This window comes from Callithrix jacchus, chromosome 20 (assembly GCF_049354715.1).
Source record: "Callithrix jacchus isolate 240 chromosome 20, calJac240_pri, whole genome shotgun sequence".
In the NCBI taxonomy this organism is placed as follows: domain Eukaryota; kingdom Metazoa; phylum Chordata; class Mammalia; order Primates; family Cebidae; genus Callithrix; species Callithrix jacchus.
The window spans coordinates 14,762,167-14,774,455 of NC_133521.1; the positions used below are offsets into that span (position 1 = coordinate 14,762,167).

Here is a 12,289-nt window from a genome sequence, read left to right on the forward strand (position 1 = left end):
CTGGACACCCACTCTTTGGCACAGCCTGTGGACATGGTGAAATACCAGCCAAGATAGGTGTGTAGTTTGCCCCAGAGCCTGCAGACCCAGCCCGAGGAGGAAGGGTGGGTGGTGCTCATGGCTGGTGGGTACATGTTGGGACCCTGGCTCTGGGCACTGCTGGCATTACTGCCAGGCCCTGCTAGCAGCTTTGGCCTAGAAGGAGGCTCCAGAGTGCCAGGACTGCCCGCTGACTGGTGCCCTTGGCCCAGGGTGGAGACCCTCCTTCCAATACTACAACAAGTGGGCGGCGCTGTTCGGGGCCGTCATCTCCGTGGTCATCATGTTCCTCCTCACCTGGTGGGCGGCCCTCATCGCCATCGGCATGGTGCTCTTCCTCCTGCTCTATGTGATCTACAAGAAACCAGGTGTGTGTCCTAGCTGTGGGGTGGTGGCCCTCCTCCCCCAGGGTAGCCATGCAGGTGGCCCTGCCCTTCACCCCCACTACCCCACTAGAGGGCTCTGAGTCGGGCTCTGTGCTATCTAGGGCCCCTCTCTGGCCCTCGCCCTCATCCCTCCCCATGTGGCAAGGAACTCCAAGGGATGTCCCCACTCAGGGCCCATGCCTCAACTTCTAAGCCACCCCTGGGCACTCAGGACCTTGGAATCCCCTGACTGAAGGACCCTGAGTGAGCTTCCAGAGCCTGCTCCTGCCTCTTCCCAAGGGCTGTCCCCCAAGAGGGGCTGGCAGGCTGCTGTGCACACCTAGGCCTCAGGGGTGGCTGAGGGCTGCTGTGTGGATGCAGGCAGACAAAGCTTGGACTCTGGGCAGGGGCTCTACTTGGCTGCAGGCAGGGACCCTGGGGTGGCAGCAACCTGAGGGCAAGAAAGAGATCTCTGAGAAAGCCTGGGATTCTAAGTCTCAACCTGGGCGTCTAGGCCATTGCAAAGATTTGGCAAAGCAGGAGGATATTGTGTGGAGCTTGATGTATAACTTTTTTGCGGGGGGTTGAGGGACAGATTCTCACTCTGTTGCCCAGGCTGGACTGCAGTGGCATAATCTCTGCTCACTGCAACCCCCACCTCCCGGGTTCAAGCGATACTCCTGCCTCAGCCTCCCGAGTAGCTGAGATTATAGGTGCCTGCCACCACACCTGGGTAACTTTTGAATTTTTAGTAGAGTTGTGGTTTCACCATGTTGGCCAGGCTGGTCTTGAACTCCTGACCTCGGTGATCCACTCACCTCGGCCTCCCAAAGTGCTGGAATTGCAGGCGTGAGTCACTGCACCTGGTCTTAATGTGTCACTTTTCAGCGTGCAGCCACATGGCCTGCAGGCCTCTACCCTGCAGGCTGCCCACCCCAGGAGGCCCTGCTCCCACGGGTGCTGGGTGCCTAGAGAGGGCTGACATTGCCTCCATCCCTCCATGTGTCTGGTTTCTTCTGGTGATTCCTAACACTGCTCTTACCCCACTGCTCCCTTGCTCCCCAGAGGTAAACTGGGGCTCCTCGGTACAAGCCGGCTCCTACAACCTGGCCCTGAGCTATTCAGTGGGGCTCAACGAGGTAGAAGACCACATCAAGAACTACCGGTGAGCAGAGCCGCCGGGACCCACCTAAGACCTGGGGGCTGGTGATGGCCCCACCCTGGCATTTTCCAAGCCTAGACCTGTCACCTGCCCTGGACAGACCCAGGGTGTGTGCAGCCCCCACTCAGAGAGGGAACAGAGGTGGAGGAGCCACCCAGCTGCCAGGAGACAGGGGTGGACATATCATGATGGGGACCAAGCCAGTCAAGGGACCTCTCTGTGCCTCGGTTTCCACAGTGGAAGCATCTCTGTTGTGGAGGCAATTGGTACTGCAGTTCCCATCACAGTACCCTGGGGGTGGATGGTGTGAGCCTCTCCTGAGTACCCTTCAAAGCTGATTCCCCTCTTTCTTGAGGAGAATTATGCACCTGCCATCCCCTTCCCACGAGATTCTAGTAATTATTGGCAATATCTGTTTATGTCATGCTTGCTATGAGCCAGGCACTTGCAAAGTACCTTACACAGCCTTACGACAACCGGCTGAAGTCCAGGAATTACTAACCCAGTCATGGACAAGGACACTGAGGCACAGAGAGGTTAAGTAACTGGCCACAGATCACACAGCTGGCAAATGGCTGATTAAGTCTGGCTCCAGTTGACTCAGGTCGTGGCCCTTGACCACCGCCCTCTGCTGCCTCTTGACGCAGAGGCTGAGTCACCTGCCTGGGTAACTGGTGAGTTTGTAAGTGACAGGCTTCCTCACTCCGCGCTGGGCTAGGCCAGGGAGGGGAGAAGCACTGGGGGAAGCGTTTGGTGGCCTGAGCAGGAAGGACCAGGGAGACTAGTGTGGAGGCCACCAAAAGAACGGGAAGGGCCCGAAAAGTCACCCTGGATTTATAGGCAGGAAGTCTAGGCCCCAAGCATGTAGGGTCATGTTGGTGGCCACATCGCTGTTCAGGGAGCCTGGGTGGTGTCTTTCGCACCCAGCCCCCTGTGGGCTCTCTCCTGATGGCTCCTGTCCTTTTCCCTTCCCTCCTCAGCCCCCAGTGCCTGGTGCTCACAGGGCCCCCAAACTTCCGCCCAGCACTGGTGGACTTTGTGGGCACCTTCACCCAGAACCTCAGTCTGATGATCTGTGGCCACGTGCTCATCGTGAGTGACCCCTGGAGGGGCGCAGGGCAGTACTCCTGGGGGAGCCACCGGGTGTGATGTCCACCCATGGGGTGGGGACCGAGGGGATACAGAGCAGGGGGCGCCCAGCCAGGCCCTCCCGCGGACCCGTTCTCTCCCCGTCCTGGCCTCTCTTGCTGGCTTTTCCCCAGCTGCTCTGCCTCTTTACCACTCCCTACCTCTCCCTTCCTCCCCTCTTTCTCCGCACTCCTTGTCCTTCCCTTAAATGATCAAAGGAAAGGGGCACCATGGGTGCTGCTGAGCCCCTGGGGCAGCCTCCAGGGCAGGAGAGGTGCTGAATCTCAGGCCGGAGGGTGAAGGCAGCTGTCAGTGTCCCCTGCCCCTCCCTCCCACAGGGACCCCCCAAGCAGAGGATGCCTGAGCTCCGGCTCATCGCCAGCGGACACACCAAATGGCTGAACAAGAGGAAGATCAAGGCCTTCTACTCCGACGTCATTGCCGAGGACCTCCGAAGCGGTGTCCAGATCCTCATGCAGGTGCCGTGGGCTGGGGCTCCCCTACAGGACTTACGGCTCGGTGAGACAACCTGGAAGGCAGAAAGTCCTGCGGACCCTTTGTTTAAGCCCCTTTTGCTGCAGAAAAAGCCCCAACTGTTTTTTTCTTTTGAGACTCGTTTTGCTCTTGTTGCCCAGGCTAGAGTACAATGGTGTGATCTCAGCTCACTGCAGTCTTCACCTCCCGGGTTCAAGCAATTCTTCTGCCTCAGCTTTCTGTGTAGCTGGGATTACAGGCACATGCCACCGCACCTGCCTAATTTTTTTGTATTTTTAGTAGAGATGAGGTTTCACCATATTGACCATGCTGGTCTCAAACTCCTGAACTCTGGTGATCCACCCACCTCAGCCTCCCAAAGTTCTGGGATTACAGGTGTGAGCCCCAACTTTCTTATGTCTCCAGATGTGCTGATTCTGGGCACTTTCTTGGATTGCCCAGGACCTGGGAAACTGATTTGAAAGCCTGTGGGGGCTGGCGTCACCTTAGCCAGTTCTAACTTTTGGGAGCTCTGGGAGGGATGTAGGGTGTTGGTGATGGAGAACCAGAATCAAGGATTCCTGAATTCAGATATTTCCGTCCATCAGCCATCTTTTCCCCAATGAAGTTCTGTTTTCTGCAAAACAAATTTTTTTAAAGATACCTACATACAGAGAGAGAGAGAGAGAGAGAGAGAGAGAGAGAGAGAGAGAGAGAGAGAGAGAGACAGGGTCTTGCTCTGTTCCCCAGGCTAGAGTGCAGTGGTGTGATCTTCACTCACTGCCAACCTCTGCCTCCCTGGCTCAAGCAGTCCTCCCACCTCAGCCTCCCAAGTATCTGGGACCTCAGGTGTACGACACTATACCCAGCTAATTTTTTTTTTTTTTTTTTTTTTTGTAGAGATGGGGTTTCACCACTTTGCCCAGGCTGGTCTCAAAGTCCTAAGCTTAAGCAATCCACTTGCCTCAGCCTTCCAAAGTGCTGGGATTACAGGTATGAGCCACTGAGCCCAGCCTAAGATATAATTTATATAAAGTAAAGTGAAAAAACATTACCTATATAGCTTGCTAAATATTTGAAGTAGGCACCCCCCAGTGGTAGACATCACCCAAATTGAGATCTCAAAATTTCCACTGGACAATTCATTTTACTGCTGTTTTATCATGCATTAAATGAGATGCATGGATAAAATACGTTTTTAATCCCAAGCCAACATATGAGAATCTTTTTCAATAGTTTTAAATATTTATCATGTTTTTAAGAAGCAATTCAGCTTCCTTTTGGGGTTATGACAATATTTTGAAAGTAGATAGAGGCGAAAGTGTTAGAAATGTACTAAATGCCACTGAATTGTACACTTTAAAAGGGTTGATTTTTTGTGAATTTTGCCTCAGAAATTTTTAAAAAATTTAACATAAAAACCAGAGAAGCTGAGAGTGGGCTCATCCCTGTAATTCCAGCACTTTGGGAGGCCAAGGCAGAAGGATCCCTTGAGGTCAGGAGTTTGAGACCAGCCCGGCCAACATGGTGAAACCCCATCTCTACTAAAAATACAAAAATATAGCCAGGTGTGGTGGCACAGGCCTGTAGTCCCAGTTACTGGGGAGGCTGAGGCATGAGATTGCTTGAGCCCAGGAGGTGGAGGTTGCAGTGAGCCAAAATCGTGCCACGGCACTCCAGCCTGGGGGACATGACGGGACTCTGTCTCAAAAAAAAAAAGAAAAAAAAAAAAGAGAGAGAAACATAAATGATGTGTGGATTAGATGACCCGGTAATACGCCAGGCGTGGCATCCAAATTCAAGTCTCTTATGGGAAATTAATTCGTTAGAGAAGTAGGAGCTGGGATCATCTGTAACCATGGGACACTATAGTCCTTGGCCAAGGATTGAGACGCCATGGCAGGCAACTTTGTCTGCAGCTTCACCTTTCTTCTGGGTGTGTCCAGGCAGACAGGACCCCAAATAGGGGGATGCATCTCCTGAGCTCCCAAAGCTTGTGTGGGAGGGTGGCTGCGGCTGAGACAGAGCCCCGCCCTAGTCACAGAGCACAGCCCTTTCTGGACCTAAGTCCTGATCACTAACTGTTCTCTGGCGGGTCCCCCATCTCACCCCTATGCCCTGGCAGGCTGCAGGTCTCGGGAGAATGAAGCCCAATATTCTGGTGGTCGGGTTCAAGAAGAACTGGCAGTCGGCTCATCCAGCCACAGTGGAAGACTACATTGGCATCCTCCAGTGAGTTGGGGGAGGGGAAGGGGCTTGGGATCTGTTAATTTGGGCCACTGGGCCTTGAGAAGTGGAGAGGAAGCAGTGGGCGCTTGAAACGTTGAGTCCTGCTGGGCAAAGTGGCTGGCATCTGTAGTCCCAGCCACTTGGGAGGCTGAGGCAGGAAGCTCACCTGAGCCCAGGAGTTGGAGGCTGCAGTGAGTGATGATTGCACGGCTGCACCCCAGCCTAGGTGAAAGAGCAAGACCCTGTCTTTGAGAAAGAAGTTCCATCCATTTGTTCAAAGCTGAAGAAGAAACAGGCTGAGGCTGAAAATGCCCGTCTCTGACCTATGAGTCAGGGACACCAGAGCCAGCAGGGATCAGGCAGGTAGCACTAAAAGTGAAGTGGGCCAGGCGTGGGATGATAGGGAGCAGTGGAGACTGTGGTAACTCCAGGGAGAGTGGCTGCTACTTGGCTGTAGCACAGGCAGAATGGGCTCTAGCGCCTAGGCAGAAATGTGAGCCCAATATTGCCAAATCTTTAAATTTTTCAGAGTAACTGCAAATGTGAGTTTTCAGGTGAAAACCTCATGCCTCCCTGTGGGCTTCATAAGGTACACAGGTAACCAGCTCGAGCTTTGAGGCTGGCTGGGCATGGTGGCTCACACCTGTAATCCCAGCACTTTGGGAGGCCAAGGCGGGTGGATCACAAAGTCAGGAGTTTGAGACCAGCCTGACCAACATAGTGAAACCCCATCTCTACTAAAAATACAAAAAATTAGCCGGGTATGGTGGCACACACCTGTAATCTCAGCTACTCGGGAAGCTGAGGCAGGCGAATCGCTTGAACCTGGGAGGCGGAGGTTGCAGTGAGCTGAGATCGGGCCACTGCACTCCAGCCCAGGCGACACTGAACAGGGAAGTGAAACCAAGCCCTGAGGACCAAACTCCCTGGGATGTCCGGGCTGACTCCAAACTCTTCTTCAGCTTGTGCTGTGTGAGGTCCAGAGAATGCCTGCCTGATGTGTGGCTTTTCTGTGTTGATGTCGTCGTGTGCGGTGTCAGTGAACATGAGGCTGAGGGTCGGGCCCTTGGGACCCGCTTCCAGGTATGCTGTTAAGCAGCTGTAGGGCTCAGAGCAATCCTGTCGGCTGCTGCTAACAGAATTACAGCAGCAGTTGGTCTCTAGCCTCCCTCCAACATTCCAACATTCCAAAACTTCAAAAAGCAGGGCCTGAAAAGTCCTTGTCCCAGAGATATGTGATCTAAGGAGCCCAGGGAGGGCAGCACACAGCCCATTGGCCCAGACCCCAGTGGTGGGTGGGCTCTTGGGCACTGTGTCAGTCAGGCAGTTCATACACCTTTGGAACAAGAGTCTTCCAGACATCTTTATTTTATTTATTTATTTATTTATTGAAATGGAGTCTTCCTCTGTCACCCAGGCTGGAGTGTGGTGGCGCAATCTTAGCTCACTACAGCCTCCACCTCCTGGGTTGAAGCAATTCTTCTGCCTCAGCCTCCAGAGTAGCTTGATTACAGGTATACTCCATCACGCCCTGCTCATTTTTGTGTTTTTAGTAGAAATGGGGTTTTGCCATGTTGGCCAGGCTGGTTTCAAACTCCTGACCTCAGGTGATCCACCTGCATTAGCCTCCCAAAGTGCTGGGATTGCAGGTGTGAGCCATCATGCCCAGCTTTTGCAATTTATTTTATTTTTATTTTTGAGACAGAGTCTCATTCTGTCGTCCAGGCTGAAGTGCAAAGGCATGATCTCAGCTCACACCACAACCTCTGCCTCCCAGGTTCAAGTAATTCTCCTGCCTCAGCCTCCTGAGTAGCTGGCACTACAGGCGTGCTCCACCACGCCCAGCTAATTTTTGTACTTTTTAGTAGAAACGGGGTTTCACCATGTTGGCCAGGCTGGTCTGAACTCCTGACCTCAGGTGATCCTTTCACCTTGATCTCCCAAAATGCCAGGATTACAGGGGTGAGCCACTGCCCCTGGCCTCCAGACATCTCTGTAGACAGCCTAGTGCATGAGTGAAGCTCTTCTCACGAGCATGCCTGTCCTCTGGCCTCCAGTCTGAGCCATACGATTCTAATCCCAGCTACTCATTCTCCTAGCTGTGTGACCATGGACAGGTTCCTCTCCAAAACTCAGTTTTTGCATCTGTAGAATGGGAGTAATAATGACCATCCCCACCTCTAGGGGCAGACTCATGGTGATTATCCAAATGTATCAGGAGGACAGGGCTGACTTGGTTTCCCCGAGAACCAGATCTGCAGGTCCACAGTGTCACAGTCTGTAGAGCTGGAAGAGTCCCAGGGTGCTCTCCAATTCTGCCTGTACATTATACAGATGGGGAAACTGAGGCCTGGAGAACCGAAAGGGTGTGGTAGGAGGCAGAGCCAACTCTAGACACCCAGTCTCCTGGGTACCAGGTCATCTCCTGGGTGGGAGCTGGTGGAGAAGCTGGACCTCACCTCCTCTCTTTCCAGCGATGCCTTTGATTTCAACTATGGTGTGTGTGTGATGAGGATGCGGGAGGGGCTCAACATGTCCAGGATGATGCAGGCGCACAGTGAGTACATGCCCCTCCCACTCAGCACCCCTGTCAAAAACTGGAACAGCCCAAGGTGGGGATGAACTTGGCCTATTTGAGGGGCAGGAGGAGGCCAGGTGCAGCTGGAGTGTGAGGAGCCGGGCAGGAGGCAGGTCAGAGGGGAGCCAGGGCCAGGTGCAGTGGGGTCGTGGAGGCCAGGCGGGGCGTCGGCACTTTCTTCTTAGCATTAAGGGAGCCCTGTCAAGGAGGAACCCACTGTGGCCTCAGACGAGGAGAGCCTGTGAACCATGCTGCCCCTTCTTTTGCAGTTAACCCCGTGTTTGACCCAGCGGAGGACAGCAAGGAAGCGAGTGCCAGAGGTGCCAGGCCGTCAGCCTCTGGCGTGTGTCAGTGTTTCCCTCACAGCTCAAGGCACTCTCGCCCTGTGGGGCAGCTAGGGGCAGGCCGCCAGGGAACTTGGTGGAGTGGTGGGGTGGTTTATTTTACCTGAGTAACTGGGGTTGGGAACTGGAGGGGCTTGGCTGTGTCAAAGATTGCCAGCAGCCAGGCGCAGTGGCTTGTGTCTGTAATCCCAGCACTGTGGGAGTCTGAGGCAGGAGTTCCAGACTGCAGTGAACTATGACTGCACCATGACATGCCAGCCTGGGTGTCAGAGTGAGACCCGTCTCAAAAAAAGGAAAAAAAAAAAGATTGCCAGGAGGTGAAGAATTCAGGGTCACGGCATCATGGAGGTCCACCCAGCAGGCTCTGGGGCCCTCGTCCCCCTCCTGCCAAGGCCCTTCTAGCCATGCAGGGTGGGGTAGGGTTTTCCTTCGTCCTCTCCCATGGTCACCCCAGGAGGTGGGGGCCTGCAGTGCAGGCGGGAGGGCTCCTGTGGGCATCTGTGAGGGCATAGGAGGATGTTTAAGAGAAGGGAGCGTATACTTCCCTACCTACCCAGAGGGCTCTGTCCCCACCCCCGGTACTCACCAGAATCCTGGGAGAGAGGCTGAGAGCCGGGCAGGGGCACATCACAGCACAGAGTGACCTGGGCCGAGGGTCCTGGTCCACCTGCCAGAGAATCCGTGTTCAGCCTCAGAAGGGGTGTTGGTGGGGCCCTGGGCCAGGCCTGCCCAGATGTGCTGCAGCTGGTTCTGCTCTGACCCACCCCCACCTCCTGCAGTGGACCCCAAGGCCCTGGTGCGGGAGGAGCAGGCCAGCACCATCTTCCAGTCAGAGCAGGGCAAGAAGACCATCGACATCTACTGGCTCTTTGACGACGGAGGTCAGTTCCCTGCTCGGATCAGCCCCCCTGCCTGAGGCGGGGGTCTTTCTTCCCTCTCCTTCCTGGCCTGCTCTCAAAGGGGACGGGGGCTCCTGGGCCCACCAGTGAGCTCAGGGGAGCCTGGAGGGACCCCTCTGTCTGGCCTCTAGTTTTTTGGTTATATAATGGGAAACTGAGGGAAGAGCTGAAGTCGCCATGAGCTGGAACTTTCTGACTGGATGGTCCTCAGGGGCACAGGCAGGTGATATAAACAGGGAGGTGGGCTGGTGCCCAGGAAAGCTGTAGGAATATTTTTCACTTCACAAGGAAGTATATCCTCTCCCATTAAAAAAAGGAAAGTGACTTTCAGCTTTATTGCTCCTACCTTTGACAGAGACATAGATAGAAAGAAAGGTCGTTGCTCCAATGGAATGCGATCTATTCGTAACTGCTGAAATAGGCTGAGTACTTACTACCTGCCTGACATGGAATTCCCTACCTAATGCAGTCCCAGGAAGGAGTTGTCAAGATTAATCCTGCTCTATACATAAGGAAACTGAGGCACAGGGGATTATGAGGTGATACATGACAGCTGGTTCTTGGTCTTGTGTGGAGAGATTACAGGGAGGGATGAGGGCTCCCCATGCTGGTCAGGTATGCCGTCTTCAAGAACTGCCAATGACTTCGAGTTTTATGTGAAACTCCTCAATTATTAAATGCCAGCTTTTTTTTTTTTTTTTTAATTCTTTTTGAGACAGAGTCTCGCTTTGTCTCCCAGGCTGGAGTACAATGGCACAATCTTGGCTCACTGCAACCTCCGCCTCCTGGGTTCAAGCAATTCTTCTGCCTCAGCCTCCCGAGTAGCTGGGACTACAGGCATACATCATAAAGCCCAGCTAATTTTTTGTATTTTTAATAGAGATAGGGTTTCACCATGTTGGCCAGGTTAGTCTTGAACTCCTGAGCTCAGGTAATCTGCCTGCCTTGGCCTCCCAAAGTGCTGGGATTACAGGCATTAGCCATGGCTCCCGGCTGCTAGCTTGTTTATTTAAATACACTGCACAAGCCAAATAAACCCTACCCCACAGAGTACCATGTGCAACTTGGGTTTAGTCAGCCGTGTTCATTATACAGATGGGTCGACTGAGGCCTGGCGAGGAGAGGAAGAGGTTTGCTAATGGCAGAGTGGGGCAGGAACCCACATAGCGCTCTTTCCTGAGTGTACTCTCAACGTGACTCTCCGGGATTCTCCTTGCCAGGCCTCACCCTCCTCATTCCCTATCTCCTCCGCCGAAAGAAGAGGTGGAGCAAATGCAAGATCCGTGTGTTCGTGGGCGGCCAGATTAACAGGATGGACCAGGAGAGAAAGGCGTAAGTGCAGAGGGCCGGCCTGGGGGCTGCAGGGACCATTGCCAGCTTAGCTCCACCTGAGGCTGCCCTCCACCCCAATCCTCTACCACCACCCCTAGGTGGGTTCTGAGATTGTCCCAAAGCCCAGGGCCAGTTCTCTCCAGGCCACTGCAGTGGGCAGGAGCAGGAGCAGGAGCAGGCTTGTCTCCCTTCCAGAAGTTGTTCTGGTTTTCTGCCTCCTTCAATAAAATGCAGATACCCTAGGCTTTAGGACGACAGGGAGGGGAGTTAGGTTGTAAAGTCGCAAATCTCTGGGTTTGGACAATGAGAAACATAAAAATAAGAAAGAAAAGGGATCTACCTTTAAAGTAAAAAAAAAAAAAAGACAAGAAAAATTGAAAACAAAAAAAGACAAAAAAGAACAACAACAAAAAAAATCTCCTCCAGGAGGAAGCTGTATGAAATGAAGGACAGGCTGGGCACAGTGGCTCACATCTGTCATCCTAGCACTTTGGGAGGCCAAGGCGGGTGGATCCAGGAGTCCAGGAGCTCGAGACCAGCCTGGTGACATGGCAAAACTCTGTCTGAATATTTTAAGTTTTTTGTTTTTTTTTTGAGATGGGGTCTCCCTCTGTCACCCAGACTGGACTACAGTGGTGAAATCCCAGCTCACTGCAACCTCTGCCCCCTGGGTTCAAGCAATTCTCCTGCCTCAGCCTCCCTAGTGGCTGGGAATAGAGGCGTGTGCTACCATGCCCATATAAATGTTTTTTGTATTTTTAGTAGAGATGGAGTTTCACCATTTTGGCTAGGCTGATCTCGAACTCCTAACCTCAAGTGATCCCCCCACCTCAGCCTCCCAAAGTGCTGGGATGACAGGCGTGAGCCTCCGTGCCCAGCCAATATTTTAAATTTTTATATAAATATTTTACACATATTAAAATTTAAAAATATATATAATGTTTTGAAAAAAGGAAAAGAAGGATGGAGAACACGCCTCCTCCTGAGTAATGAAGTAGGGGCTGGAACCCTTTAGTGCAGCAGTCCCCAACTTTTTGGCACCAGGGACAGGTTTCATGGAAGGCGGGTTTTCTACAGGCTGGGGAGAGTAATGTTTTGGGATGATCCAAGCTCTACATTATTGTGCACTTTATTTCCATTATGATTACTTGGTAATATATAATGAAATAGTTACACAACTCCCCATAATGTAGAGTCAGTGGAAGCCCCGAGCTTGTTTTCCTGCCACTGGATGGTCCCATCTGGGGGTGATGGGAGACAGTGACAGACCATTAGGCATTAGATTTCATAATGAGTGTGCACAGCCTAGATCCTACAAGAGAGTTCATGGCCCTCTAAGAGTCTAGTGCCGCTGAGGAGCTGACAGTAGTCAGAGCTCAGGTGGTAATGCAAGCAGTGGGGAGCAGCTGTAAATACAGATGAAGCTTTGTTCACTGCCATGCACCCAGTTCCCACAGGCCATGCCGGTACCTGTCAGCAGCCTGGGGATCAGGGGCCCTTGCTTTAAGGCAATGTTCCTGATGCATGGGATGCAGGCTCTGGAGAGACAAGAGGTGACTTCAGTGGCCAGGGGATGAGGCAGCAAATACCACTGAGTCTTTTGATAAGAAGTAGCTTTTAATTCTCCTCCAATTCTGGGGCTGATTTTGCAAAAGGTCCTGGCTTAGCCCTGGCCTGTCCTGTTTGGTAACCTGTGCTTGGCTCCCTGAGCAAGAGGAACAGGCTGGATGCATGGGCTT

At 53.0% G+C, this 12,289-nt stretch overlaps 1 protein-coding gene across 2 annotated transcripts in view; it reads left to right on the forward strand.

Moving 5' to 3' along the window:
* SLC12A3 (solute carrier family 12 member 3) overlaps nucleotides 1-12,289 on the forward strand; it is a 48,101-nt gene that overhangs the window by 17,786 nt on the left and 18,026 nt on the right. The window contains exons 14-22 of one of the 2 annotated variants that reach the window (XM_002760993.8): nucleotides 252-407; nucleotides 1,470-1,569; nucleotides 2,547-2,658; nucleotides 3,033-3,173; nucleotides 5,294-5,400; nucleotides 7,872-7,954; nucleotides 8,245-8,322; nucleotides 9,099-9,200; nucleotides 10,439-10,550. In XM_002760993.8, the coding sequence (XP_002761039.2) occupies nucleotides 252-407; nucleotides 1,470-1,569; nucleotides 2,547-2,658; nucleotides 3,033-3,173; nucleotides 5,294-5,400; nucleotides 7,872-7,954; nucleotides 8,245-8,322; nucleotides 9,099-9,200; nucleotides 10,439-10,550 (991 nt within the window). The remainder of the gene's footprint in view (nucleotides 1-251; nucleotides 408-1,469; nucleotides 1,570-2,546; nucleotides 2,659-3,032; nucleotides 3,174-5,293; nucleotides 5,401-7,871; nucleotides 7,955-8,244; nucleotides 8,323-9,098; nucleotides 9,201-10,438; nucleotides 10,551-12,289) is intronic. The other variant, XM_008985914.6, reaches the window with a different exon arrangement.